Source organism: Crocodylus siamensis, chromosome 13 (assembly GCF_052110815.1).
Source record: "Crocodylus siamensis isolate JL-2025a chromosome 13, ASM5211081v1, whole genome shotgun sequence".
Classification (NCBI taxonomy): domain Eukaryota; kingdom Metazoa; phylum Chordata; order Crocodylia; family Crocodylidae; genus Crocodylus; species Crocodylus siamensis.
The window spans coordinates 29248881-29276676 of NC_143407.1; the positions used below are offsets into that span (position 1 = coordinate 29248881).

The following is a 27796-nucleotide window of genomic DNA, read 5'->3' on the forward strand; positions in this document are numbered from 1 at the left end:
GCTACCGCTCCCGACAGCCTTTACGGCGGCCGTTGCCCTGCCTACGCGCCTTATTCCGGCGCGCTGCGTCAACTACGGGAGCGCGGAGGGGTCAGAAGTCCGCAGCCCCCCCCCGCTCTTCGGGGGGTGAGTGGAACCCGGGGTGTCTCCATGGCAACCCCACTTCCTGTCCGCAGCCCTGCAAGGCCTGCCCGCCCCGCACGCCCATGGGGGCGGAGGGCAGGGGGTCAGCGCGAGCCACCCGTGTTTACAGCTGGTAGGAAAAGGGCTGAGACCCGTTGAGTCTCGTCTCTTAATGAGAAACGGCATCCTTCTTTTTCATGTCTCAAACAAAGGGGGAGTCCCCGCCAGCCAGGTAAAAGGGGCCGTTCTCAAAGCTGCTTCGTTTCCTGTCCATTACAGAGATGATGCGCATTTAAAGACAAGAACTGGCACCCGCTCCTCATCCGCTCGTTATCAAAGTGGAGGGCGAATGACCGTGGACGTTCAGGACCCGAGCGTCTGATGGGACCAAGCCAGCCGTCCGCGTCCTGTGCGCGACCCGACAAGGACAGAGCAAAGACGCAGGTATTCCTGAGGCGTGTCACGACGCAGCCGTCGTTGCCCTTGTCCTGAGAGGCCCCGGGGGCAGCTTCCAATGACATCATGTCGTCTAATGACGTCATATTCACTCCTTCCGTACGGGCCCGATCTTCAGCTCAAAAGGGCGTGCATACGTATGTTTGCGCTGCAGCTCTGGGCACTTTTAAGAGAGCCTGGCACCGTGTCGCATATGGTTGTATAAGTGGCAACCGGAGCAAAAGGCAGTGTGCTTTTGAATGAAAACACGTCAGAGGTGTTTGAGTTCAGCAGCATGCTGCCGCCGTTTTCTGCCTGGCGATGTGTGTTTCGCCACGTGTATGACGGCGTGTGAAGCAGCGCAGCGCGCGTCGGGTCGCATGCAGAGCAGACTCAATTCATCGAGTCTACTCTGACCTGCCAGACCTCCGGTGTGTTGTGGGATGAAAAAGTATGTGTGTAAATGCCCAATAATGCTAGTCCTTCCCATTTTGACGTGCCACCTAAATGCTTGGTCCTGGTCCCACTTCTGGATCTTCCATTTCTTCTTACTTTCATGCAGCTTTCCCCTCATCTCCGTAGTTTAATAAATCAATATTATTTTGTTTTAATAACATTCTAAGTAGAGACATTATCCACTTCCCAGCCTCTTTGGGCCAGATTTCTAGAAACATTTACACACCAAAAGGTGCAGGTTGGTCCCTCCTGAGGTTTTTTTTTGAAAGTGCTAAAACATGCATTTGATTTCAAATAAATTTAAAACCTTGGTGCTTTTCTGAGTAGGGGGAATGCTTTTGAACAAAAATGACATGGGAGAAGTACCCTGATGATATAATAAATTCTAACATGAAAGGAGTTGTCCTTGCCCTTGTTACTTCATATTAGATATGCATCATCTGTGCAATAAACTGCATCATGTTGCCTCATGTTTTTGTTTCATCTTTGGAACAGCTCCAGTTCAATAGGAATGTTCCTGCAGTTCCAGAGAACTTGGCTGTCAGATTCTCTAGTCCTCGTCCAATTATAATAGAAAAGGTGAAGGAGCCTGATAATCAGAGAGATCTAGGTGGTGGAGATGGCCCCAGCTTTACAAACTCTAGCATATTTTCGGTTGTATCAGAAGAGAAACTCAAATTGGCCATCCAGCTAGCCAAAAGGGATGTAAAACGAAGGCACCTAGAAGAACAAGTGAAACAGTATGTGCTTGGAGATGCTGAGGGTAAATCATTGCTGCTCCAGAAGCCTGAACAGCATCCGTTTGGCATATCTGAAAGGGTCGAGGGGAGGCATGCTTTGAAGTCTCGGACACGCTTAAGACAGCAGCAGCAACTTGGTCAGCCATCCAAAATGGCGATCACAAATTCTGGGGCAAAAGTGTACGTCTACACACCAAATCAGAACAAGTTAATGCCAGCTGTTTCAGATTCTCCACCCACCCATGATCCAGGACCAGGGCCAAAGTCAAACCACAAAAATAATGAAGATAAGAGTACACAGGAAGTCAGAAGGCTGCAAAGAGAACTGAAAAGTTGCATCCATAAAATTGAAGAACTGGCTAAAAAGGGTAAAAGATTTATTATTTTGAGCAGAATTGCAGTAGCTTGTTTTGCTTTTCCTCTGTCTTTGGGTTGGGATTTGAATCTGTGGAATGTTTGGGGTTTTAATTTTTTTTTTAAATCTATTTTTCTAAAAAGACTGAGTGGAAATTGATATGGTACTGACAGCAAACAAAAATATTGTTAGCTTGTATGAAGGGCTTTGGGGCTCTTAGTCCTGTTTTTATTGGCTAGATGTTGAGATTACAAAAGAAACATCATAATTAAGACTATTGTTAGTACCTGTAGGAACGCGGCCAGCAGCTGCCAGAATTCTGTTTGTTTAAAGTGGCCAGCGTACCTTAGGGCCGAGTTGGAAGGTGGCATCTCAATGTTTGATGCTACGTTGGCCCTTTTATAATCTTCAGCAAGAAGTTTAAATTCTTAAAACTCTCAATATTTCATCCACAATTTTATGATTCAGTTTGGGGATATCTTCATGGTTGTCAGCAGGATGTCTCTGAACAGCATTAGATGAGAGTATCCAAGCAGGTAGAGGGAGCACTGATAAAATGGTGTATCCAGATTAATACAGGACAACAGCTTGTAGGTTTAAATGTGTGCTATGCATTGGTTTGGCATTAAGGAAACTCCCTTGCCAGGTAATATTTGTTTTCTTGGCTCACTCAAGGTTTTCACAGGTGTGTTCATTGTCAAGACTTGTAACTGTGTTTTGCAAAACCAACACTTTTCAGGGAGATGTGAAGAAATTCTGGATCCTGAGAAAGAGCAGCGAGTTCGCATTAGGAGGCAGGAGCAAGCTGCTCGGTCCACTCGGATGCTGTATGTGCTCCAGCAACAGGTAATAACAAATAATTAAAAAATGGGTTTGTGTAGACACTTCACTATTCTTTATGGGATGTGTTTGGAGTGAAAGAAACAGACTTCATCAAAACACCTTTGAATTTCATGCCTAATCTCTACCATTGTATCTGGCTATAGAGTTCATTCTAACCACTCTCTGAACTGAGAAATTTAGCTCTTGATTCAGACTTCACAGTGCAAGTCTGTCTTTAATTTAATTTACTGATACGCTGCTAGTTCTGACTAATATCTTTTCCCCTCTCAATAAACAGGTAAAAGAAATTCAGGAAGATTTAGAGAAGTTGAGTCCCCATAAAATCAAACACACTAAGAAGGTAAGATTTATTAGAGTTAAATTAAAACTTCCTGGAAAAAAGTTGGTTTCCATCAGAATTGACCAAAAATAAAATAGTCTTACTGACTGACTTATTTACTGTTGTTTTTCTAATATTTCTTTGAATAACACTGGCTTCCGAAAAGCCCTGAATTGCATATTTAACCATCCAGGTCTTTCCTTTTGTTATTCAGTCTCGAGCAATGTCCAGACTAGCAGCTGCCCACAGAGGAGCTATCCGTGCCTTGCAGATGTTTGCCACTCAGTTTACTGATCAATCGGAGCAACAGGTCCCTGCCCACTACAAGGAATTGGGCAATCTCATTCGACAGTTATCTCTCTGCTCTGCCAAATTAGACATGGATTCTTCTATTCCTGACACTATCATCGACATCCTACTACAAATCCAGGTATGGAAAGTGTTTCCTTTTATCTTCACAGATCTGATGATGAAAAGGCTGGATGAAATATTTCAGTTTTGGGTACAAACCATACCAGAGATGATAGCTTTTATTGAAAAAGTATGACTTGTCTGCACCTTGCAGTCATCAGGGTTTGTGGCTAAGGTAGGCATTCAGACATGTCTGTGATAGGTGTGGACTAAGGACCTATATAAAGGATAAAGATAAAGCGGCAAAATTTACTTCATCGGTGTGTTCTCACGCCTTTCATGTTTGTGATTTTTCTGTCACATGTATGATGGTTACATAAAGCTTATCGGGGAGGAAAAGATCGCTCTTAATCTAAAACATATTTATTGCTATATAATACAGGAGGTGTCAGAATAAGACTTTCTGCTGTGGTCACTAATTCTAGTTGATTTTCTGAAATGGATTAAGAATCCATTGGCTACATGAGATTTCATCTTTTTTTGAGACTTTTAGGTGTAAAAGTACTACCATAGGAGGCTTGAGAGACATTTTTGAAAAAAGGAACTATGCAAACAAGACAGTATAAGCTTTTTGTGTAGGGGTGCCAGTGTTTATTATATAAAAAGTTTTTGGATGGGCAAGCCATCATGAATGGTAATATAAAAAATGAATTACATAGACACTCTTTAACTTTGCATCTCCTCACTCTGCTAAACTTAATCAAGTTTGATTAGAAAATAATTTAAATGGACAACAAAATTGTTTCAGGATTTGGATTCTGTACTGGAAAAAAAGCAATTGCCCAAGAAAGTGAAGAAATGCCTCTCAGCATCTCAGGGCAAATCTCCAATGAACAATGAAATATTTCCAGCTAAAGAGCAGATCCCATCTCCAAGGAAAGAGAAAAAACCACCCGTCTCAAAGGAGCGACTTGGACAAGAACAGAGAAAACTTCCAGTAGCCAGGAAACTTTTGACTGGTTTGTGTTCTAAATGTTTGATTAAAGAGTTTTTCTTGGTTAATGTACTCAGACCATAGTGATTTGCAGTGAAACTTTAATTGTTGAAATCTGAGGTTCAGGATGGCCCATTTATGATTTGAAAGTGTCTTCTAACTCATCCTTTGGTTGTCAGTCCTCTATAGTCCTTTCAAAGCTTCAGATGAGGAGACAGCATTCTGACTTGATTTTTTTTTAAAGGCCCCCTGCACAGATCTATATTGTATATATAAAACGTATAATGTTGGGGCGATTCTTTACTATTGCAGTCAGCTAGTGTATGCAGTATACCTATACCTATCTACCTGTCTTACATTGATTTTATATATCTAGCCCAGGAGGCTGTAAAATTACCAACATGTGAAATTGATACCATATATGTTGCAAATATGTATATAGAGTAGGGCCATGCGAAGCTTTGGGTGCTGATTCGATTTGGAGGAGATTCGGCCCGATTCAGCGGCTGAATCTCTAAATCCAAATCGAATTTGGAGACCAATAAAAAGGTCCAAATCGACTTGAAGTTCTCTGAATCGATTCAGAGAGCTTTGGAGATTCGGGCAGTCCCCACTTACTGTTGCAGAGAGCTGGACCTGGACTCTGTGCTGGTAAGTAGGGGGTGGGGGAGCAGGGGGCTGGAGAAGTGGGGAGAGGGGACCATGGCCCTGCCAGGCCCCATCTCTTGGCCTCTCGCCCAGCCCCAGCTCCCAGTTCTTTAAAACAAAAAAAAGCCTCGCACTTGCCAGCTCTTGCAGCGGCTGTCAGGGCTTCTGGGGGCTCATAGCAGAGCCCCCCACGCAGCACAAGGCAGTGGGGGGCAGCGGAGATCATCCCCGCCACCTGGCAGCAGCTGGTGAATGTGGGGCTTTTTTCTTTTTTTCTTCTTCTTTTTTTAAAAAGAGCTGGGATGCTGGGGGATGGGGACTCATGACAGAGCCCCCCATGCAGTGGGGGGCAGCGGGGATTGCTCCTCCTGCCTGGCAGCAGCTGGTGTGTGCCAGCCAGGCTCTTTTTTAAAAGAGCCAGGAGGCTGGGGCCAGGTGGGGCAGCCACTGATGGGGCTGGAAGAGGCAGAGGATGGGGCCGATTTGTAGATTTGGCCAGTTTGGCAGCAGCCAAATCTCTGAAACAGATTTGGCTGAATGAGTTTGGGACAGTGATTTGAATCACCGAATCAAATCACTGTCCCCTGAATTGGCCAAATCTGAATCCAAAGTGAATACTAGCCGCTTTGCACACGCCTGGTGCGTGCGTGTGTGTGCGTGCGTGCACGCGCACGCGTGTGTGTGTGCACAAGTAACACCCCCCCCCCGCACACCCCCCCCACACCTGGATTGAAGAATAAGTAGTAATGAATCCTTAACCCAGAATTTCCTTATCCTTGTGTAGGTTTCTAAATTTTTGAGGAAGAAGTTCCAAGCTTTCTTTGTATGCCTTTTACTTTTAGGCCATTTTCCTCTTACACCATAGCTTTTTAACTTCCTAACCACCCCCCCTCCAGTTTCAATGCATGGAGAGGGAGCATTGGCTGATAGAGCACAGGACTGGGTGTCTTTAGTTTTGGTTTCTGTGCCTGGTTTTGCTGTGTTGTAAGGTTTAGTTAATCAATGGAGCATTTTGATACAGCCATGGAAGCTATTATAGAAGTCTGATTTGTTATGAATGCTAATGCTGCTATTAGATGGGGAGTTTTCCTTATACTATTGTCTACTAAAGTAATGTACTCTAAATTCCTTTATTTCCATTTTGGGAGAATTATTTGTGCATAAACCCAAACACAGAGTAGGTCCCCAAGTATTTGGTGAATTTTGTCTCATACTGCCTAGAAACATGTTTTATCATTGTCTAGTCCTCAAATGACAGTTTCTTGCTATGGGCCCTTGAAACATAGAGCCTGTTTATTGAAACAGTATAGAGACAGAGTTGTATAATATTTGGCAGGAAGTCTGCTTGGATTGTGGTTTATTTGTGTGATGAATAAGGACCCCACTGGGCTGTGTACTTCATAGATACACAGTGAAGGTGTTTTCTGCTTAAGGAGCTTACCATTTAAGGTTTATTTTTGATTATTTGTATAGATGATCATGTGGCAGATATTTCAGCGACACAGAAATTAAGCAGTGAGGTTGAGGTGTTGCATCAAAAATCACAGCGAGATCAGGACCCACCTACACCAGAGAGGAATGCGGTTTTAAAAGCAAGTCTGGATGCATTAGTTAGAGCTGGAGCAATGAAAAAAGGATCTGTACTGGAAAGTGGACCTTTGAAGAAGAAAGGAGTATTGCTACCTGCCAAACCACAGGTAGGACATGTCAGATAACTGGTTCCATCTTCTTTTGCTCAGGGAGTTGTAAATTAATGTAAGGTACAGTCGAAGCGATCCCAGCATGAAACCTGCTAACCTGAAATGCTGAATTACTAGTAGTTTACAGCTCCTGACTCCCACATGTACCAAGTGTTATCAAATGCCCTAAATAAATGTTTGGAGAAAAATAGATAGTTTTGTATTTATTTAACTGCTTTCATTTCTAACAATAGTAGGCAGTTTATGTAATGGTAAACAGTAAAACACTTTCAGGCAGAAGTAAAACATTTTCTTCCAGTTAATGGACTTTTTTAATAGACACAGTTATTAGGAGTAATATACTTGTGATGTGGATGTTAGTTTCACCAGTGCAAATCTTCTGTTCATTTAGGTGGGAGTCAAAAGCACTTGGCATCCTGCAGGGTGAGACTTGTAAGAGCTTGAGCTAATGGCCACTGAAATTGGGGAAAGCTTTTAATTGATTGCAGTGGCCATTGAATCAAATCATTTGTTCTCTACCTACATCCCAAACCCTGAAAGATTTATCTCCTTACTCCTGTAAGCATAGCTGGACATTCTTAATTTAAGTGCCAATACTGCCTGTGGACGAATCAAGAATGCGGCTCTATTTTGGTAGGCATTGCACAAACTGAACCCCTGGTTCTGACCCTGAAGATCTTATTATCTAAACAGTCAAGTCAGACACGTGGACAGAACATAGGAAAGGAATATTGCACAAAGCAGAGTGAAAATGTGATGACAAAGAATATATTAGTTTTTCCAAACTTCTTTTTTGGTTAGGGAAAAGCTACTTAGCAAATTCCTAAGGGGGGAGGGGAAATATGGCAGAAAAGAAAAGGATAGGAGAAGAAGATGCATAGCCTCCTGCTATCTTAAATCTTTAGCTAGCTTTTCTGTGCAGTTTTTACCCAAGACTTCATGGTTGTGGGGGGAGGGGAGTCCTGCCTGAGTGTTTAGAGTTCAGGGGATGCTGGGAGAAGGAGAAAGCCTGCTCCATTTCCTCTTGGTTGATTTGGTGGTATTGCCATCGTTTGATAAAGGGTCTCACCAGAAAAGTAACATGACCACCATTCAGAAACATGGTCTATAGCTAGCAACAATGCACAGTGGTTTTGCAAAAAAATTAGTGGGAAGAAAAGTATGCGTTTTGAATCCCATTTTAAATTAGTTCAGTTGTTTTTCAGCCTAGAGTTGAAGCTGAAATTTTCTTTTACTAATTTATAATACTTAATATGCAGTCACTTGATAGAGAGCCTTGAAGTTGTGACAGGCCGTTTTCAACCAGCAGAGGGCTTCCTTGGTACAAGCAAATTTCATTCCTTATGTTTTCTCTGTTACTGATGTTTCTACCTTTTAAATGGTCAAACACTGAAAATAGATATTTGTTTGTGCATTGATTTTCTTTCTCCTATTCTCATCGTTAAACCTGAAAAATAAAGCAATTTTGGTGTATTATTATATTTTAGGGGAATAACAAATGTGTATGTCAGGCTTGCAGAAAGCTAGGCTGAACATTTTAATAATCCACTATGTAGTGGCTCACTTCACATTTTTCACTCACACGTCAGAACAGTTCCTATCTGTGAATGAGAAATGACTTCAAAATTTCTCACTGTGGAGCAGTCTGTAGTCTCCCATGTTGCAAATATAAACCTTATAATCTTCCATTTGCATGACTGTTCTGAAGGGAGTTTTGTGAACTGAGTACCTGTGTGTGTGTGTGTGCACATGCGCGCGCGCACACATTTTATTTGCTAAAAGCACATACATGCACGCACACACATTTTATTCGCTAACATTTTATGTACGGTCCAATCCAACAAACTTTCTTCATCTAGGAATTCCTTATTCCTGTGAATGCTGACACTGAAAATAATGGAACCAGTTGCAAAATAAATGGGTGCAGACTTGGGCCCACACATTATGAGGGCACAGTTTTACTCTCTTTCAAGTCAGGTTCACAAAGCCAAGTGCTAAAACCTCCCTTGACCTGACACCAAGACAGAAATTCCAATTCGGAGTACAAAACATTTATTTTCATTAAAGTCTAACAATGAATATTTTGTAATGCTAACATGTACCTTAAAGGGAGCCCAGAAGACTCAGAAATCGCGACCTGTGCCACCTCAAGCAAAACATGCCCGATTTCAAGAAACGACATTAGCTTTCAGGCTAAAAGAGAGCAAGAGACTTGTTAAGGAGAACAGAATACCCTGGGTGCCTCCAAACCCCACATCCCCACCAGCTTCCCTTAAACGGTATGTTCATAGATAGGTTTATATTTGAAGTGTACATGTTGTCTGTAGTAATCTGTAGTAATTGTTGGGATAAATGCTTGAACAATTAATTCTACACAGGAAAAGAATGTCTGCTAACACTGAGGTTATGTGTTTCTTTTACAATCATTTTTTTATTGGATACAAGTTAAATTATTCAGTACTTAATTGAGTATTGAGTAACAAACTATAGTGGAGATAAACTTTTCAAAAGTAGATTCTGGTATGTCAAATCAAGTATGTTTGCAGTATGAATCTGATCCTTTATTTTCATTTATTTTTCCCTTCCCCCTCTAAAAAGAGTTTAGTAGCAAGATTACTGGTAAATAAGCTGAGACACAGTAAAATAGCTAGGGCTCAGGTCTTTCAATAAGCAAAACTTGGATGGAGGTTCTGTACCTTCCTGTAGCCCCACTGCAGGATCACATGGGAAGACATTTTGAAGAAGAAGAGCTCCTATTAATTCTCCATTTTGCAGTTAATGTTGTAATTTTGCAAACATTTTCACACCTGCTTAATTTTCAGCATGCACCTAGATTCCTTTATGTCAGTGGGTTTACTTAAGTGAGTAAAGTTAGATATGTCTGGAAGTTTTGCAGGACTGAGGCCTAACTGAGTCTTGATTTAGCGTAATCAGATGGTCTGTTCTGAATAGAAAACTTTTAAGATACAAAAGTGGATAATAGTAATGCTGTTGTCCTCTGTTTGTAGTACTCACAGGGGACCCACAAATGTTAGTCCCAAAGGTCTTAGCAAAGACCAAACAACTTTGCAGGAGAAATCAGAAGACAGAGGACTAGGAGCCATAGAAAAAGAAGCCCTCAGGTTGGTATGCATTTTTGGTCTACAAATACAATTCATGGGTTTGTTTTTTTTTAATGTCTTTTAAAACTTAAATTGTCTCTTTATTTTATGGAATTAATCACATTTTGAGGGTAGATGATCACTGCTCCTTAGCCAAGCAAAAGCCAAACCATAGCTACGTCTGTGCAAAGAACTAAATCGCTGATTCTCCGCCAGGGTATTGTGACACCCTGGGGTGCTTGGAGATCCTTTTAAGAATGCTTCAGGGTACCACATAATGTCAGCACTCATAGGTGTGCAGACATGATTCACGGAGTGAACCCAGAGATTTGAAGTAGGACTTCATAGTGTCCAAAATGTTCTGACCTGTTGTGGTCTTTCTGAATTCTTTGCAACAGAAGAATTGCTCTGTTTATTTCTCTTGGGTCAGAAAATGAGTGAAAACAAAGAACTGGCATTTTCAGAGGGGTGCCTTGAGTCTAAAAAGTTTTTGAGAACCACCGGAGTAACCCATGGTTGTGTAGCCAGTCTCCTTCCCTTTACATGGAATCATGGACGTAACCGCTTGTGAGAGATTGGGAGGAGCTTCTCTTCTGTCTTTTATTTTCTACCCCACGAAGGAGTAAAACTAGGCTTTACAGTTTCTTTCTTTCCCGACTGAGGACTTTTACCACTCTTACATTATTTCTCTTTGGAGCCTTTTCTGGTTGTGAGGAGGCGCTTTGTTTTCTTCTCGTGTTCTTCCAGTGACTGGAAGGAACCTGGTCATTTCTATACAGACCCTCTAGTAACTGTCCATTTCCCAGGACTGCTTCTGTGAATAGCAGTGAGCAACAGGCATGCGAGTAGAGACAGAACACTAGCTGAACAACCAAAAGCATCAGAAATCATTCCTATAAGCCAGGGGAGGTTTGGTGGCAGACAAGAAAACGTAAGTCAAATATATCTTATTGAACAAAACTAGGCAGATCACCATTTATAACAGACTCCTTTTTTTCCCTCCTTTCATATTTTTATATTGAATTCCACCTTTTAGTGATGTTTATACAATACCCACTCAAATTCTTCCTCCAAAGAAGATGCTTATTGTTTCTGTTGTGTAACAGAACTACCTTTTCATTACACACCAAGTTCTTTTTTAAAAACCCAGACAGGGCTTAGCCTGCCTGGTAACAAATGACATCTATTAATATGCAGATCTTCAAATGAATGTGTGCATCTGCTTAATTTTGCTGAAGCTAATGAGGCCAGAATATTCAGGCAGATGTTAGGAAGCTGTCAAATATCATTGGAGGCACAATAATTCCTGCTTGATGTTGTTCTAAGTTGTTGGATAGTGGATGGGTTTCTCTGAGGGTTCTGCCATAAATAAGGGCTGAAAGAATCAAAAGTAGCAGGGTTTTGCCTTAACATGGCAACAAAGTTAAAATAATCTCCAGGACATGAATGTGGAAATTCAGGCCCAGGTTTTCAAATATGATAGATTTTATGTGCTTTACTTGTGACATCTTAAAAAGATCTGGTTCTTCTCTGATGATCAGATGTCTTTATTTTATCTCTCCTTGGCCATCTGAAAGTTGAGGCAGCTGAAATCACTTGTCCCTTTCGAACATGCAATCTAAAAGTTGAAATTTCTAATCTGTTCTTCCCATACATAGCTGTTGTCTCTGCCAGGACAGAATCTTAGGTGCAATATTTGCTGTAGTAATTATCCAAAGAGTGTTTTAGGAAACTACAGAATGCATGTGGATGAAAGAAGATCCAGCATTATGCACTGGAAAGCACAGCTCCTCCTCCTCCTCCCTCATTCTGTCATCTCTAGAATTTCTTGGTGCCCAGATCTTTTCTGTCAAGGATATATTTTCCCCATTGCTGGTAATTCACATTAAGAGCTTTCAGGTCTATTCAGTGTTACCCTCCATCATCCCTTTGATAGCTCCTGAAGGTGAACACAAAAGGAATGGCTTACCGAGAGACCTGACTAATTTATCTTTTGTCATCCAGTTTTGAGCTCCACAATTCAAAAAGGATGTGGAGAAGCTTGAGAGAGCCCAGAGGAGAGCCACGCGCATGATCAGAGGTCAGGAAAACAGATCTTACGATGACAGGCTGAGAGCCACGGGACTCTTTAGCCTGGAAAAGCGCAGGCTCAGGGGTGATCTGATGGCCACCTATAAGTTTATCGGGGTGACCACCAGGATCTGGGGGAACGTCTGTTCACCAGAGCGCCCCAAGGGATGACGAGGTCGAACGGTCACAAACTCCTGCAAGACCGTTTCAGGCTGGACATAAGGAAGAAATTCTTTACTGTCCGAGCCCCCAAGGTCTGGAACAGTCTGCCAGCGGAGGTGGTTCAAGCACCTACATTGAACACCTTCAAAAGTAAATTGGATGCTTATCTTGCTGGGATCCTATGACCCCAGCTGACTTCCTGCCCTTTGGGCAGGGGGCTGGACTCGATGATCTCCCGAGGTCCCTTCCAGCCCTAATGTCTACGAAATCCTAGCTGTGTGCCCAGCTCACTGAAGTTATTGGGATCTCACTACATTTGTGGTAGTACCTTGGTCTTCCTAGACTTCGTTACTGGATCATCTTCATGTGCCTTAATTTCTCTCTGCATCACATTGTTATTGGCAGTTAATGCTCTTAGATGTTTAAACTGCTTGATTTGTTGATATGCCTGTCACTTAGATTCTGTCTCAAGAACTCATTGTTTTGCAAACATGAGTTGATTAAGTCTCAGAGTTATGTAAATATTATCCTCCTTTTGCAGGGTACCAACACAGTACCAAAGGTCATACACTGGCATTGTCATTTTGAGCATAAAATCCAGCTTTCCTGATTTTAGCTCTGTCATGCATCAACTAGACAATTCTGTCTCTGAAACAAGCACCTCTTTAGGACATTCTGAGACAACGAACAAAGAATTTCCTGGCTTATTATGATTCAGGCCTGGGACTTAATATTATATTTGACTTTTCATAACAAACCGTATTCAGCCTTTATGGAGTTCTTTACATTTCATTTTATAGTTCCTGGAAATGGTCATTTTCCTTTTTACACATATTTCTCTTGTGTTTCATTTCTGAAGGCTAGCTTGGCTTGATGCAGAAACTTCACGGAGAATGGAAGAACTAACTAATCTCAGTAGAGAAGAAATGGAGAAGATCCAAAAATTGAGGTAATTGCCTGGTTGTGCTGCACAGAAGTGGATTTGGTAACTGGTTTTTGACGCACCCTTTTTTCTCGAGCATGGGTTTATGTCCTTCCCTTTGGCATATCCCATTTTCACTGCAGCCTGTTTCTCACTTGTTTTGTTTTTTTGTATGTTCAGGTCAGAAGGTGCATCTCCAACGCAGCTGGCAGACCGGGTTGAAAAAGCAGTACGGGATCGTTTGGAACCCCTCTTGGAAAAAGCACAGGTAATCCTGTCAAAGCTCATGTCGACAGGTTAAGACCCACTTTTAGATTTATGGCTCATGTTAAAGGGGAGAGCAGGTTGCACGTACCTAATTTATTTACAAGGTAATTGGCACATTTGAAGAGCTATGTCTAGTCTAGAATTGTTTGTCTTGGCTAAGCAAGACATTCAGTTAAGGAATATTCTCCTCTTCCTGCTGTCTTTGACATATCATGATAAGTTTGCCACATCTGTGATAAATAAGTGCTTTTCATTTAGTTTCTGGCAAACAGATAAATGGTTGTGGATAGTCATCAGAATTCCATGTTGAATATTGTTGGAGTTGATCAGAGTATGTTAACACTTCAAGTATTACCTTTCATAACAAAATGTAATTTGTGCTAATATAAGTATTAGTAATATAAGTAAAAAGTATTCAGTAGTCATTAACATACTCTTCTTCTGTTAGAAGGTCAATCGTTCTCTGGAAACAAACACTCATTTGAAGGATTCTTCATTTATAAGCAAACTGTCATCGCAGGCTGCTGAAAAAGTACGTTCTGTTCATATATAATGGAGTAAAGCTGTTTGAAACGCATGAAGGTGTTTTCTTGTGAGCTTGGCAAAAAAAGGATATGAAATTAGATTTGGTCTCCTAAATTGTAGCCTAGTCCTGTGGAAACTGAAAAGAATGACCTTGTTATTTTTTAATTAGTTTGATCATTATGTAAAACACATTTGTAGAAGTAGTGTCATATTTTTAACATATAAAGTGTGAATTCATTAAACATGAAGTAAGTTGATATTTTCAATTAAAACCACGGAAATCATTTTCTGAAATTAGCATGGAAAGCTATGGCAGACATCCTTTGTGTGTGCTTTGTTTCATGCTTTTTAAGTCCAACGTAAAAAAGCAAATACGAAAGATACTGGTAGGCAAAGAGTCATGTTACAGCATAGTTATCTAGTTAAATGCTCAAATTCAAGAAAATGCCTTTGGAAGTTATTCTGGGCATGATCCTATATCTACTCACAGGCTTATCTCTATACATGTTATTCATTATACTCAGATGTAAAATTTCTCACCTACATTAGTTATGTAGGTATGGTTCTATAGCTGTATTTCTGCTGATCCCCAGGGGATCGCTGAATTGAGTGTGGGGACAACATTGTTTTAAGCATTAAGGGTATAATGTAGTAATACGCTGAGCTCTTTTTACCCCAGTTACTTCTGTGATACTTTTTAGACAGTGCCTGCACATGCTAATTTTCACTAAATTGGTTCACTGCACGAGTGAAATTAAGATAAGCATCTGTCTGGATCTATTTTGAAGGAAGAGGTTGAAATGGTAGGGCTGTCTATTTCCAAAGCGGAAATTTTTTAATTTTTTTTTTTTTTAATTGACTTCCCAATTTTTTTTGGCCTTGTTTTCCTCTTTTTCTAAACAACAGGCTGCAGCCAATGCAGACATCCTGAGTAACAAGTTATTGGATGATCTTTTGGAAGACACAGCCCAGGAACTATGGAAGATAGAGCGACATGAGAAGGTGCAAGCCCAGGCTGTAGCCATGCTTGACAGTGACAGCCTGGAGACTATGCTACAAAGAATGGAAGAAATTGAGGTGAGCAACCTTTTGGTCACTGTCAACACTGTCAGCTTGTCTGTGCCTGTAGATGTGAGTCTGTAAATTTCCAGATTAAGCAAAGTCTAGGTATGTCAGTATTTAGTGTGGTGGACTTTAAAGGAGCAGAAATTCTGCCTTCAGCAGAAATTGGCACTGATTCCCTCTGCATCCAAGCTGAACTAGGGATGTAGGAGTATGGTTATGTGCCCAGTAGACCTGGGTTTGATTTCCTGCTCTATTAGAAACTCCTTGAGCAATTTATTCACTCGAATCCAAGACTACTTTGAATTTAAGATGATCCCCTAATAATTAGATTCTAGACATGGAAAAACTTATACATTTGTTATAATTTTCCATGTCTAGAATTTAATTATTGAAGGGTTGTCTTCATTCCCTCAGCACTGCAGGGGAGCAGGCAGCAGGGGAGTCAGGTGGTTTGACCCTTGCTCCTTGCCTCCCCTGCCACCTACCCCTCTATGATGCCTGTGTCTTTCCCCTCTCTTCCCCCCTTCTACCTGCCTTCTCCCCTCCATCTCCGTTCCTTTCTGCCACTTGTCCTGCTAAGCCTGTGCCCCCTGACACCTGCCCGTGTCCATGATGCTTGTACCCTCTGGTGCCTGTCCCATCCGCACACTGCTTGTGTCCCCTTGGTGCTTGGTCCCCTCTCATGCCTACACTCCCCTGCTACCTTCCCTGCATCCCCCTCTGCCACATCTGCTTACTTTCCCATGGCAACTCTGACTGGGGCCTCACTTTGACCCAGGACACAGAGCACATGCTCTCTCTGGCCCTCGCCCAGCCACACAGCCACAGTTGCAATGGTGGCAGCTCCAGTTGTGGAGCTGGGGCCAAAGCTACTGCTGCTAATGTGTGGCCAGGTGGGGTCAGAGGCAGCATGTGCTCCATTCTCTAGGTCAGAGCAGGACCCTGCCAGAATTGCAACAGGAAGGTAAGTGGTGGGAGTGGCAGCAGGGAGCAGAGGCAGAGGGGGGCAGGCTGGGGTGGGGAGTGGCGGGGGGCTGTGGTTCGGACTCTGATCCTGAGCTCTGGGGTTGGGGTCCAAGTCAGAGCCACAACCTCTGTGCCCCCTCAACTGCCTGCATGCAAGACAAGGGCAAATACGGTAGTCCCTCATGGATCAATTCTCCCTCTCTGAGAGAGGGATAATAGTATCACTGAACAGTATACCGTGTAGGTAATCATGTTCATGCTGTGGGACATGGAAGGTGCATGGTAAAGTCTATAATAGAAGGTCTCTGAATGGATCTAATTGTGTAGTAATGACTAAAAATTTGTCCTAGTAAGGGCCTGTTTCTAAGGTTTGTAAAGACTTGGCATCCTGGTCTTATTCTATTTGTTCACCCTTTACTCTTGCTAGTGACCGGTGCTTCCTTGAAATAGGTCTTCTTGCTTCCGTAGGCCCTCTCCCATAAGGAACAGTTTACCAGCTGGGTTTATGGGGCTAACGGTACCCAGCATTTGTACATCTACAGGGTCAGAAAACTTAGACACACTTTTAAATGTATTGTCAGTGATGTATATTTCGGATTATTTGTGGTAAGTAAGTTAAGTAAGCTCAGTATGTAAGTGCATGCATAATAGCAGGACTTAGTCCCTAGGCTCTCTGGTCTGCAGTTGGTCTGTTAACTGCTACGGATCACTCCAAGGGAGGTTTGCCAGCCTACTGCCAGCATGCTGACTGAGTGTTACAGTGCTGCACTTTGATCAAGATATTTCTCTAACATTTTTCTCACTTTTTCTCTATCATGTTAACTGGGGGGAAAAATGTATACCTTGATCAAAGTGAATCACTGCCTGTATTCCCCTAAGATCATCACTAGTACAGCTGAACTGATTAAATATTTGTTGTTTGATGAATTTTATATATTTTATTAAAAAAGAAATACCAGGAGGCAGTACGCAGGCGATTCACTCAGATTGTCTATGCTGATTCGGAGTTCTGGGCAGAGGAAGAGAAAAAGGGTAGGTGGTTTATATGTTGTTGTTGTTTTTAATGCAGTCTATCTTAAAATTTTAACTTTTGCAAACCAGGTTACATGCAGATGTTACATTTGATAACATTGATTCATTTGGACCTTGGTATGAGAGACTATCCAAAGGAATCTTTAGGAAGTTTTGCTTTAAAATTGATATCTAAAGGTAGGTGAAGCATCACTGAGAAGTTTGCAAGCTAAAAGTCTGGATGCAAGGTTGCCTCTGTTTGAATAAAGTTAGTGGAGTGGCGTGTGGACACACATCTCTTGCCCATGTGATCCAGTTGGAGGTTCATGGCCCCAGTCTTTTAACAGGTAACATTTGATATTGATTTAAATCACATCTGTTTTCTTTATTCCTTTTCCTAATCCTTTGATAAAATAGGATTTTTTTTCCCTTAGCAACTCTGATACAATTTCTCATCCTCCATGTGAGTGACACAGAATAAATGTCGTGCACAAGAAACTAAAAATATATTGTTCCTCCATCCTCCAGTTCTGCAACTGCTACTAGCTTTTCTGTGCTAACACTGAGAGTGTTCCCCTACACTCTGTCCCAACATTTGTTTCCATACCTGCTTATTTAGATCAAGACCAGATCCCACTGACTAGTGAGTAGAAAACCCTTTATGGTGACTGCTTTTCTAGGCTAGTTTTCTCCATCTCTCACATGCAATGTATTTTAGTTTCTTACTGAAACAAAAATTGGTGGCCTTCACATGGTGGAGAAGGAAGGAAATCAGCAACTTGCTTGGTTAATTCTATTCCCTTGTAAGCAATTTTGGAAATCCCACCTTGACTTTGTAGCTGAAGAGCTCAGCACTGCTGACATTTATCTTCTCAAAGGCCTTACCTTTGGGATGGAACCATGCTCAAGCTGAGGATTCTTCTACTTTAAATTAGCTTTTCTGATCCAGGGAAACCTTTTAATGTTGTTTTCTTCCTTTTAGATAGAGAAAGTGCATCAATAGATAAGAGGCCTGTGTCGCCTCACCCGATCCAGATAACCAGGTTGATAGAGCACAAAGAGCCAGAAGTGGACATTGTATTGGAAAAACCTTTTGATAGCAAGTGAGTAGAAAAGCCCAAAACATGTCCACATGTTTGCACTGTGTGCGCATATATTTTTCCCATGAAGAGTCAATGTACTAGTGTTTGTCATTTAAGGAGAATTTTGCTAGCGTCTGTAAGGACATTCTGATGTATTGAATATTTGTGCTCTCAGTGCTGTTGATGAAGATATGGAGGTGGAGAAGTCACAGTCTGGAAATGACTTTCTGCAGCTTTGGATTCCAAATTCTTCCTGGCAGAAGGAAGGCTGCACTTTCCTCTCTATTCCAAGACACATGCTCCAGAGCATTCTTGATTATAACAGCAGATATGAGCAGCACCTAAAACTTATTTCTCACGAGGCAGTTGGAAGCTTCAATCCGTGGCATATCGCTGAGAGGTATGTGAGCTACTGATGTGTTTTGCTTTTGTTTAGTAAATGTGCCAGGTTATAGACCTGCCTCTCTAGTCTGATTTTTAGAAATGGAGAGGGGAAAAGTAGGCTGTTTTTACATGTCAAAGAGAAAGCCAGAAGGCTTAGACCAGTGGCTGATGGGCTGTTTCTTAATTGATCATTGACATTCATGGATCATCAAAGAGAAAATTAAATGACCTGGTAGCAGAATATCTTGGAAGGGTAATTATATTTCACATCTTTGTACAGCATCCAGCAACACCACAGAGCCAGCTCTGTCAGGTGTGTGAAATATAGATTGTCTCAGTCTATCTCAGGGAGTCTAAATCAAGGGTGTGTAATTCTCAGTTTTCATTTTAACTCATTTTGTGAAAATCTGTTTTTATTGCTGGAGGAAATCGCAAGTTTCCTGGCCTAGTGGAGAACCTGCCTTGAAGCTTTAGCTGGAAACTGTTTGATACCGTGGTCATGCTTTGGTTTTTATTTAACAAGTGAAATGGACAGTTGCACTGTTATCTGAAAAATATCAGCCAGGCCAGTGACAGGTGAAGTGAAGCAATAAGCTTTAATCTTTTTTTTTTTTCTGTGTTTTAAGAAAAAATAAACAAAGGTATTGAAAGAAACAGAGAATAAGTTTGCAACCTTTATTTTTCACAATGGAGGGGTTGTGAAGTTGCACTATGGAGCAGAATGCTTTTAAAAGAGTGGCTGGCTTTAGGGCAAGTTTTATCGTAAGAGGAAATTTGGAAAAAAACAGCCTTTTAATTGGAATGTCGCCAGGTATATAAGCAGCCTATGGCTTGGTTTAGCCCACAGTCCTTTGCAATTCAAATGTTAGAGTTAAAGTGACACGCATCTAACTGCTGCTTATTTCTTAGCAAGAAAAAAATGCCCTGTTTTTTCTCATATACAACATGCACCTTTCAGTAAACAGCTGCTGGAAACTGGAGTGAGCGTTATATTTGAAAAATACAGGAAGAGCAGTTTCTGCTGCTCTTTGGGCAAAAGCAAAAGTAAAGTCTGCAGTGATCCACAGGGGGAGGACAATGAGTAGGTTTGGCTCCCTAGCTGCTGCTAACCAGCTGCTTTACTATAGGGAAAGATCTTTTTTTCATTCTGCCATTGAGAAACAAGATGCATATCTTATTCCAGGGCACATTGTGCATGAGAAAATACAGTACTGGTTTTCTGTCTTCAACTTTGATAAGCAGTCAGGGAAGTAAAAGCTGAAAAATCCTACTAATAAAAAATTAGCTGGCCTAACAGGTTTGAATTAAGCTTTTTGGTTCTCTCAGCGTAAGGAACAGTAAATAAACTAGGTAATCTCTCCTAAGTTTTTTTTTTTCTGGAAGTGTCCCAGTAAATGTCCAAGACAAAGTTAATTTTCAATTTGTGAATGGTGTCATTTGAAAAATCAGGCTTGCTTAGTTGCTGGTGGTCTGAGTCAGGTCTCAGTCCAGGAAAGCACATGAGCGTGGGATCACTTTTATGCTTGTAAGTGGACCTGTCCTTGGAGAACTTGTTGTCATGATCTTGCAAATGATAGCACCAGATCAAATGGATATAATTTGGCCAGGGATAAATTTAGCAGAGGAAGGTTTCGGACTACCAGAGGACTGAGGGGGCAAACAGCTACCTAGTTTTAAGGTGGAATCTGCTCAGTTAATGAAAGAGGTGTTACATTTATTGAACCCAGAGGTCTCCTTCAGTCCTGTATTCCAGATGCTTACATGCAGGTGTAATGTTATTGCTGAATCAGTGCCTTAGTCACTGGAGTAATATTTAGCTTTTGAACCAGTGTTTGTCGGATCAGGCATGTTCAGCTTGTGGAAAAGGTGCCTAAGAGGGGACACAATAGCAGCCTTTACGTACCTGAAGGGCTGCCATAAAGAAAAGGAAAAACACCTTTACTTATTTGCTGCAGAAAGCAGGGTGCAGACTAATGGCTTGAAGTTGCAGCAAAGTAGGTTTAGATTGGATATCAGGAAAAGTGTCTTCACTGGTAGAACAGTGAAGTAGTGGTATAGGCTGTCTTCATCACTGGAGGTGTTCAAGAAGAGGTTGGACAGTCACTGGGTGGGGATGATCTAGGCGTAGCTATGCCTGTCTTCTATGAGTATTTCCATGCTTCTGGGCTTTGCTGGTTGCCAGATGGAGCTGGGCGGGAATTCTGCCTCTCCCTGTCCCCTTGCTGCTACATGTCAGGGATTTTTTTAAAGCCTTCCTTGGAGGCATTGGGCGTTGGCCAAGGCTGGAGATCTTGACTGAGGTGTGCCAGTGCCCCTGCTGGGACTTAAAACTGGAGGTTCCTGGCTAGAGGGTCTTGCCCCTCCACTCAGGGGCAGACTGATTGCCAGATTTGGGGTCAGGAAGGAATTTTACCCCATGGTCAGATTGGTCCAGGGGCAGGGGTTTGCCACCTTCTGTAGCAGGGAGTGTCCCCCTCTCCCTGGGATCTCTTGGATGTATAGTAAGAACCTTTTACCAAAGCAGGACATTGGCTGCCATAGTCCCCCCGCTTTACCTCTGGCAGGTTAGAGTGTTATGTCTTGTGTTGTGTCAAGGTTGAATGTAGTTTTACAAGGGGCTCGATTATGGATTTGTATAGGATGGTTTGGATAGGGATGATCCTGCCTCAGGCATGGGCTGAACTAGATGACCTCTGGAGGTCCCTGCCAGCCCTGCCTCTCTCTGATTCTAAGCCCTCCAGTGTTAATGGGATGGATCATGTGCTTAAAGCATGTTTTAGTGATTTGCTGGATTGGGCCTAAGGGCTCTGGTGACCTTGAATTGCCTGCCGTGCCAGAGTCAGGTAGAAATGAGCCACTAAAACATCCTGTTTTATGCCTGTCACGTTCCAGCACTGTCACCATAGACTGTTGGTAATTGGCACTGGGGGGAGCTTGGGTACCTCAGAGAACTTCAGCACCCTCCTCTGGATCAGAGAAGGGATTAAATGGAAGTGAGCGTCACTCCTTCCGGCAGCTGAATCCCAACACTGTTTGCCTCTGTTATGCATAGTGTTATTTGAAATCAGAATCAAAATACAATGCAGTATGAGAGCCTCCTTGCTGATGGTTTCACCACGAGGGGGTGCTGTGCATCTTGTCTCTCGTTGCACTTACCAGTAAATGTTGCAAAGAATCCAGCCTCGTCTGCGTTCTCGGGCAGGGGTTTTCAGCCTTCTTTCATTTGTGGACCCCCTAAAACCTTTCCACTGGAGGTGCAGATCCCTTTGAATTGTAAGTGTGGGGGTAGTTGCATATTTTTGATTGATCGTGGTCATCTTTCGTGGACCCCTTAGATGCATAGTCTGTTGACCCCCACAGGTCTGCAGACCGCAGGTTGAAAACCACTGTTCTGGAGATCCTAGGATAACACTCGAAGGGGAGTTTTGTACAGTGAATGTAAAACTGTTGAGAAGGAGAAATTTGAACTAAGCCAGTCGAGAGCTGCATACTCAAATGCAGAAACCCTCTGTTCCATTCTGTGAGGTCTTCTGCAGTTCCGGGTTCTCTTCAGACGAATACCCCAACCCCGCTTCTCCCCTGAGAACATCCTTGCTTTCACAAGGGCCTCCTCCAATGACCACTGAATTAAGTTGGGAGTCTTTCAGTTTACTTCAGTGAGCTTTGGAACATGCCCACGGGATGTGAAATCTCTCTACTGGAAGCACTGTGGCTGTATCCATTGTTCGGAAAAAGAAAATGATCACAGACCTTCCAGTGCTCAACGTATTACTTGTTTATTTGGAAACTGGGCAAAGCTGAACAGTTCAGATGCTTCCCTTCCTTCTCCTCTCCCCGCCGCACCCTCTGCAAAGGAAACCCTTTGGTATTTGAACAGGATGGTTCTGCGGCATGGGCTTTTACAGTGTACATTGCACCAGTGAAGCACAAACCATTATTTTTTAAGCATTGCTATACGTGAAAGGAGTGAATGATGCCTACTTGAATTTGCCTGGGTTACTCCCAGGAATCTGACCTGTGCTTTTAAGCTTTCTTTTCCTTCCTTTAGCCTCGCAGAGGAACTGACAGAAGAAGCCTTGTGCGATGTGGCGGCAGAGTTGCAGGATGTCTGTGAGGATTACGCAGAAGCCGTGTTCACATCGGAGTTCTTGCAGCCCACCGAGTAAATGATTTGAAACTTGCCCTGTCGGCCAGTGGAGTGCCCAGTGCCAGCCTCAGAAGCATATGGGCTCCTCATGTGAGATCCCTTTGTCCTGCCTTCATTTTAAGGCACACAAAATCCTGCTTATTTTATGAATGAAATTTGGAAGGGATTAATTTCAAGGTCTTTAAAAAAATTATGCCTGTACTTTCATTTTCAGATTTCAATGTACTTGTTTTATCAGGGGGCTGATAAGTGGCTTTGATTATAATGAAGCAAACTGCTGAGGGCACAGTTTACATATAATGGCAGGGCTGTTAATCCTTTCCTATATCTGTGATTTAGTTTTATATCAGTCTTTTTTATGTGTGCAGTAGAGTGGCTGGAGCAAGGCCCTGGCACTGACTTGGACTTATCCAGTCTGTCCCCATTTCTTCCTTTGTAAAATGGGGATAGTACTACTTACCTACCTCACAAGAAGACTGTGGGGCTTATTTTTAGTTGACAAATAACTGTTTGTAAAGCACTTTGAGCACCTCCAGGATGTCTGTAGGAAATCAGGAGTATTATTTATCAGTCTAGGACCCAATGGAAAATTTTAATTGAGGCAGAGCAAAATGCCACTGGGTTTGCCTTTAATTTTTACAGCATCAAAATTACATAAAAAGACATAATTGGTTTGTTTGACCAGCTGGGTTAACATTCTCCGGTCCTTTTAGCTAGCTTTTGAAGCTAGAGGCAGTAATCCAAAGGGGTGATTCTCACGGCACATCATGCAGCCGGTGCAAACCTGAACAAAAGCTGGAAGGGGAAGGTTCAGTTTGCCTTGTTGTTGCAGTTCAGCCCTCAGCATAGAGCTCCTTCTGGCTATGTATTAATGCTCCCTCAAAGTGTTTTCAATCCAGTATGCCTATTTGGACTAACATTCAACAGCCCATGCAAACAGGAGTTTCTAATGACACTTGGGAGAGGTTTTGTTTCTTTAATGTTAGCCTGAAAGAATATCATTCTCTTGGGACTTAACAGCCAGTCCTGCATTCCTTTGTTATTTCAAGCACCACCGAAACTGGTGAGCATTGGGGGTGAACAGGGGATGTGGGATTAGCACCTAAGGCTGTCAGACAAACCATTCAGCATATTCTTTCCAGTGATAGTCACGTCTCAGTTCTGTGATCAGGTGGGTATTTACCCTGAATATGTAAGCACAGTAGTAACTTGGGGATGGCATGTGAGACTTATCAGCATCCATTTGTGCCAACACTTTTTTGTGCCACTTGATATCTGTGCGTAGCAAAATACAAAGAAACCGAAAACCCCACATTCCTGGGTCTGGGAAGCCTACGTCAGGAGCACAAGAAATGAACAAGTAAAACGGGATTTATGACAAAGCATAATGGCTAAAACTTGGGTCCAAACCTTCAGTTCACCACTAAAAAGAAACAGAGAACTCCTACTGTGAAGAATTCCTTTTGTGCAATAAGGCCTCACTCGTTACCGCATACTTCCCAGCTTGAGATGGTTTTGTATTCCATAAAATGAACCCTGCATTTTTCTAAAGCGTAACCCAACTTGTTTTTATTAAAGCCTGTATTGTAATACTTTGTGCTCTGTTTTGTTGTGGAATATTTATTTGGTGCTAGACACTGGGTGGTTTTATAACTCAAAGCAAAAAAAACACTAGACTGCGTAAGACTGCAGTTTATTTTTCCAAATGTATTGAGGTGAGTTTATTTTTTTAAAATCTAGCCTAACTAAAATACTGCTGTGTAATGTGAAGATATTTTCAAGTACTTGCATTGTTTTTGAATAAACGTTTGTGATTTTATGAGGACTTGTTTATTTTTAATGTTAATTAGAATAACATGGCTCCAAATCGAATAAGAGATTTTTGAATTCCCTCTTAGTGAAGGGCTCTACTTCTGCTGTCCTCAGCAAAGCTAATAGGGAGGCTAGAACATTACATTTTGATCTAACCAAAAGGGAAGGGCAGTACGCTGTTTGTCACTCTGTCCCTGCAGCAGCATGAGAACGTGGCACAGGCACCGTCTCTCCTTGTTGGTACCCACGCTATTCCAGGGATGAAATAATCTGTGGTAGTGCTATGTGTGTTGCCTGTTGTATCCGTGATGTATCAGCTGTTTGCTAGGTACATTGAGAACATAGAAGCCGCTTCTCCTCTCCTCTCCTCTCCTCTCCTCTCACGTTGCTACCTGCACAGTGGGCAGTGCCTTTTGCTACTGCATCAGTCAGGTCGCAGTTTGGCTCTTGAGTAATGGGAAATAATCTGGGCAGTAAATAAAGAGTAACATTATATTCTCCCTGCATAAATTCCTACCAGACTTTCAGTCATGCCAGCCAGCTTTGCGATGATGCTAAACTGAACTCTGATCCCAGGGGTGATGGTGGTTTGCGCTGCCTCCAAGTGGGATCAGGGCCATGAGGGGGATTCATGAGAGGACGCTCCTGCCTTTTTCCTAAGGAACATAAGGACTGACGGGTGCTACAGTCCAGAGCATTGTTTTTTCAAGTCATTGTGGATTACAGGCTAGGCACTTCACAGACATGGCGGGGGCCCCTGCCTGGAAGCTCTTGTGATCCTATGACCAAGCTGCATAAATAATTCCCATCATATTACTGGGTCTTGCAAAGACCCTGCCTGGAAGCTCATCCTATGACCATGCTGCATATATAGATCCCATCATATTACTGGGTCTTGCAAAGACTTTAGCTCTTCTGAAGTCAATGGGAAAGCCCATAGCTTTTCAGTTTATGTAAGTTTTGCAGAATCAGAGTCTTAGATGGGATGCATGGGGGGGAAAAAAGCATGGATCTGAACAGCTCCATTCTAAAAGTAACATCTTGTTTAATTAGTGCAGGGTTGAGGTAGAACTGAAGTGTACAGGGCCCTGTTGGAGAAACGGGGGTTTAAAACAGTGACTCTGATGCAAGCAGTGGAGCAGAGCAGCATGGGGGAGAGGCTGCTGGTTGCATGAGCTGGGGCGAAGAGAGGGGCTGCTCTTCAGGAACTTGGAGAGAGGACCCCAAAGCCAGGCCTGCTCAGTTGGGTTCCAGAAGTGCCTCCTGTAACCTTTGAACATGTACACTAGGCACTCAGTAAATATTTAACTGTAGAAATAAAAGAGGTGAGCTGCTGGGAGTGAGGTAGTTATGGTAACGGGGCTTGTTCTACCAGGGCTTCGGAGAGCTCCTTTTTCCTTGGAAGCTGGGCCCAATTTTAATAGTCATTGAGGAGGCATGGGGACGCTGCCTGCTGGGGAAGCAAGACTGGGCTCCTTAATTCCTAGTATGCCAGTTACTCTTGAGCAGTGCCTGATCATTTACCTTGATCCTCTTGTGCCTTTTGACTCTTTTTGATTTAACTAGTTGACAGAAGTGCTTCTTTTTGTTAGATATTTTGGTGGTACCTGGAAGATACGCCCTGCGGCTGTTCCTGAAGCATTATACATGCCTTAGAAACCGTCAGGTCGATAGAAATCTGCAGTGAAGATTTCATTGAAGCCATCAAGTCTTAGGTAAGGCTGAACAGTTGCATAACGTGTTCTTCCACCAAGACCAACTGCACTCCTGGCAACCTGTCCTGGGTGCTAGAGGCCACTTGCATGTGGCAATCTGCTCTGGGAGTGCAGAGCTAAAGGAGCAGCTGTGAGATCAGGGGAGCTCAGTTATTGTCTCATTATTTCCTCACATTCTCCGTGTCCTCCATCTCCACCTGGTGTCTCTTGTTTTGTGTAGATTGTTAGTTCTTGGCAGGGATTACCCTTGAATATGTGTGTACAGCTTGTCCTGTAGATGGTATGCCGCCATCAAGTCCTGTCCGTCTCAGGCTTCACCGCACTACCACTAATATGTAGCAGCAGCCGTTGGGAACGGTGGCCTATAGATCCCTGCCTTGCAGTTCTGAACACCAGCACGACAGCTAATGCTAGAATGGATTTCAAACCTAGATCTAACCAGATTTAGAGAGAGCCATGGGGTAGGGCCTACTTTACTTAGAAATAAATGTAACTTAAACGTGGGTGTTCAGAGTTCAGTACTTTGTCCCATTAATTTCAATGCTGACAGTATCCTCTTTCCCTCCTGTGTCTGTCTTCCTTGGTGCTCACAGGAAGAAGGCTGCCCTCATGGGACAAACTCGGGCATATGCCCAGCAGCAGGGAGTGCGACACTTCGGAGAGGTAGCTCTAAAATGGGTGTTCTAATATATTTTTAGGTTTATGATCAGCTCCCTGACACAGCAGGGTGCTTACAGAGATGCGTGATGCGTAAGTATGGGCTGCCGAATTGGGGTTAATTTAATTGGTCGACATCTATGCAATTCTGGAATTTACCTTCAACGAAGTGTTTACTGTAACATGCCTTAAGTATTTTTTTTTTAGCTGTAGTCTTGGCAATGCAGCAGATCCCTATTGTATAGTGTGGACCTACAGCATTTAATTACCTCTAAATTCTTTCCCTTCACTGCCTTCATTCTTCATTTACTGGGTATCTGTTTCCACTTGTGCTAAGTGCTATACAGACACAAGAGCCAGGACAGTCTGTGCCAGGAAGAATTTACAAGCCTCAAGCAAATGTATTCCACCAACTCATCTGAGGACCATCCTTGACAGGGCATTTGTATTGTGATTTCATCTATGAGAGAGCGCAGGTACCATGTTCTTTTAGTGCATGGCAGACAGAGGATTAACTCCGCCTAAGGAGTAGTACGCCCACAGCTGCACTGTATTTGCTGAGGGAATCATTCCTTAGGAGCAGGCCAGGCTCAGCCCAGACAAGATGAATTTGTCATGATCAAAGGCCTTGAGCTCAGTTTGCAGTATAGGAGATCTGACTCTGTGGGAGCAGATCAGGTAAGGTGAGCCCGAGCAATCTACTTGATGACTTGGCACAGTGGCCTCAAGCCGTCTTGGAGCTGTCACTTTAAACCATTGGCTGGGAGAAGCTTTTTCTTTCCGGCCTTATGTGATGTAGGAAAGCTGCCTGCTCACCTGACCTGATCTGGAGAGTCTGCTTGGACAGCAGGGTACATGCAGGTGGTTTCAGCTGTTATGTTACTGCTGAGATCTGGCTCCCCACTGGCTTCACTGGAGCAGCACTTGAGCCAGCCAGCAGAGCTGC

General features: G+C 42.8%; 1 protein-coding gene across 2 annotated transcripts; it reads left to right on the forward strand.

The window, feature by feature from the left end:
* Positions 1-28: 28 nt before the first annotated feature.
* On the forward strand, positions 29-24485 carry KIAA0753 (KIAA0753 ortholog). Of its 2 annotated transcripts, none has more exons than XM_090024925.1 (18): positions 29-126; positions 403-567; positions 1510-2122; positions 2849-2955; positions 3230-3292; positions 3486-3701; positions 4431-4641; positions 6738-6961; positions 9074-9243; positions 9973-10086; positions 13157-13246; positions 13400-13487; positions 13935-14018; positions 14918-15088; positions 16993-17074; positions 18036-18156; positions 18311-18535; positions 22568-24485. In XM_090024925.1, exons 2-18 carry the CDS (start codon positions 505-507, stop codon positions 22683-22685), a joined length of 2760 nt encoding a protein of 919 aa, XP_089881051.1. In that variant the 5' UTR covers positions 29-126; positions 403-504; the 3' UTR covers positions 22686-24485. The 2 variants fall into 2 exon arrangements, with proteins under 2 accessions (XP_089881051.1, XP_089881050.1); XM_090024924.1 differs by having other exon boundaries at positions 108-256.
* The last annotated feature ends 3311 nt before the right edge of the window (positions 24486-27796 follow it).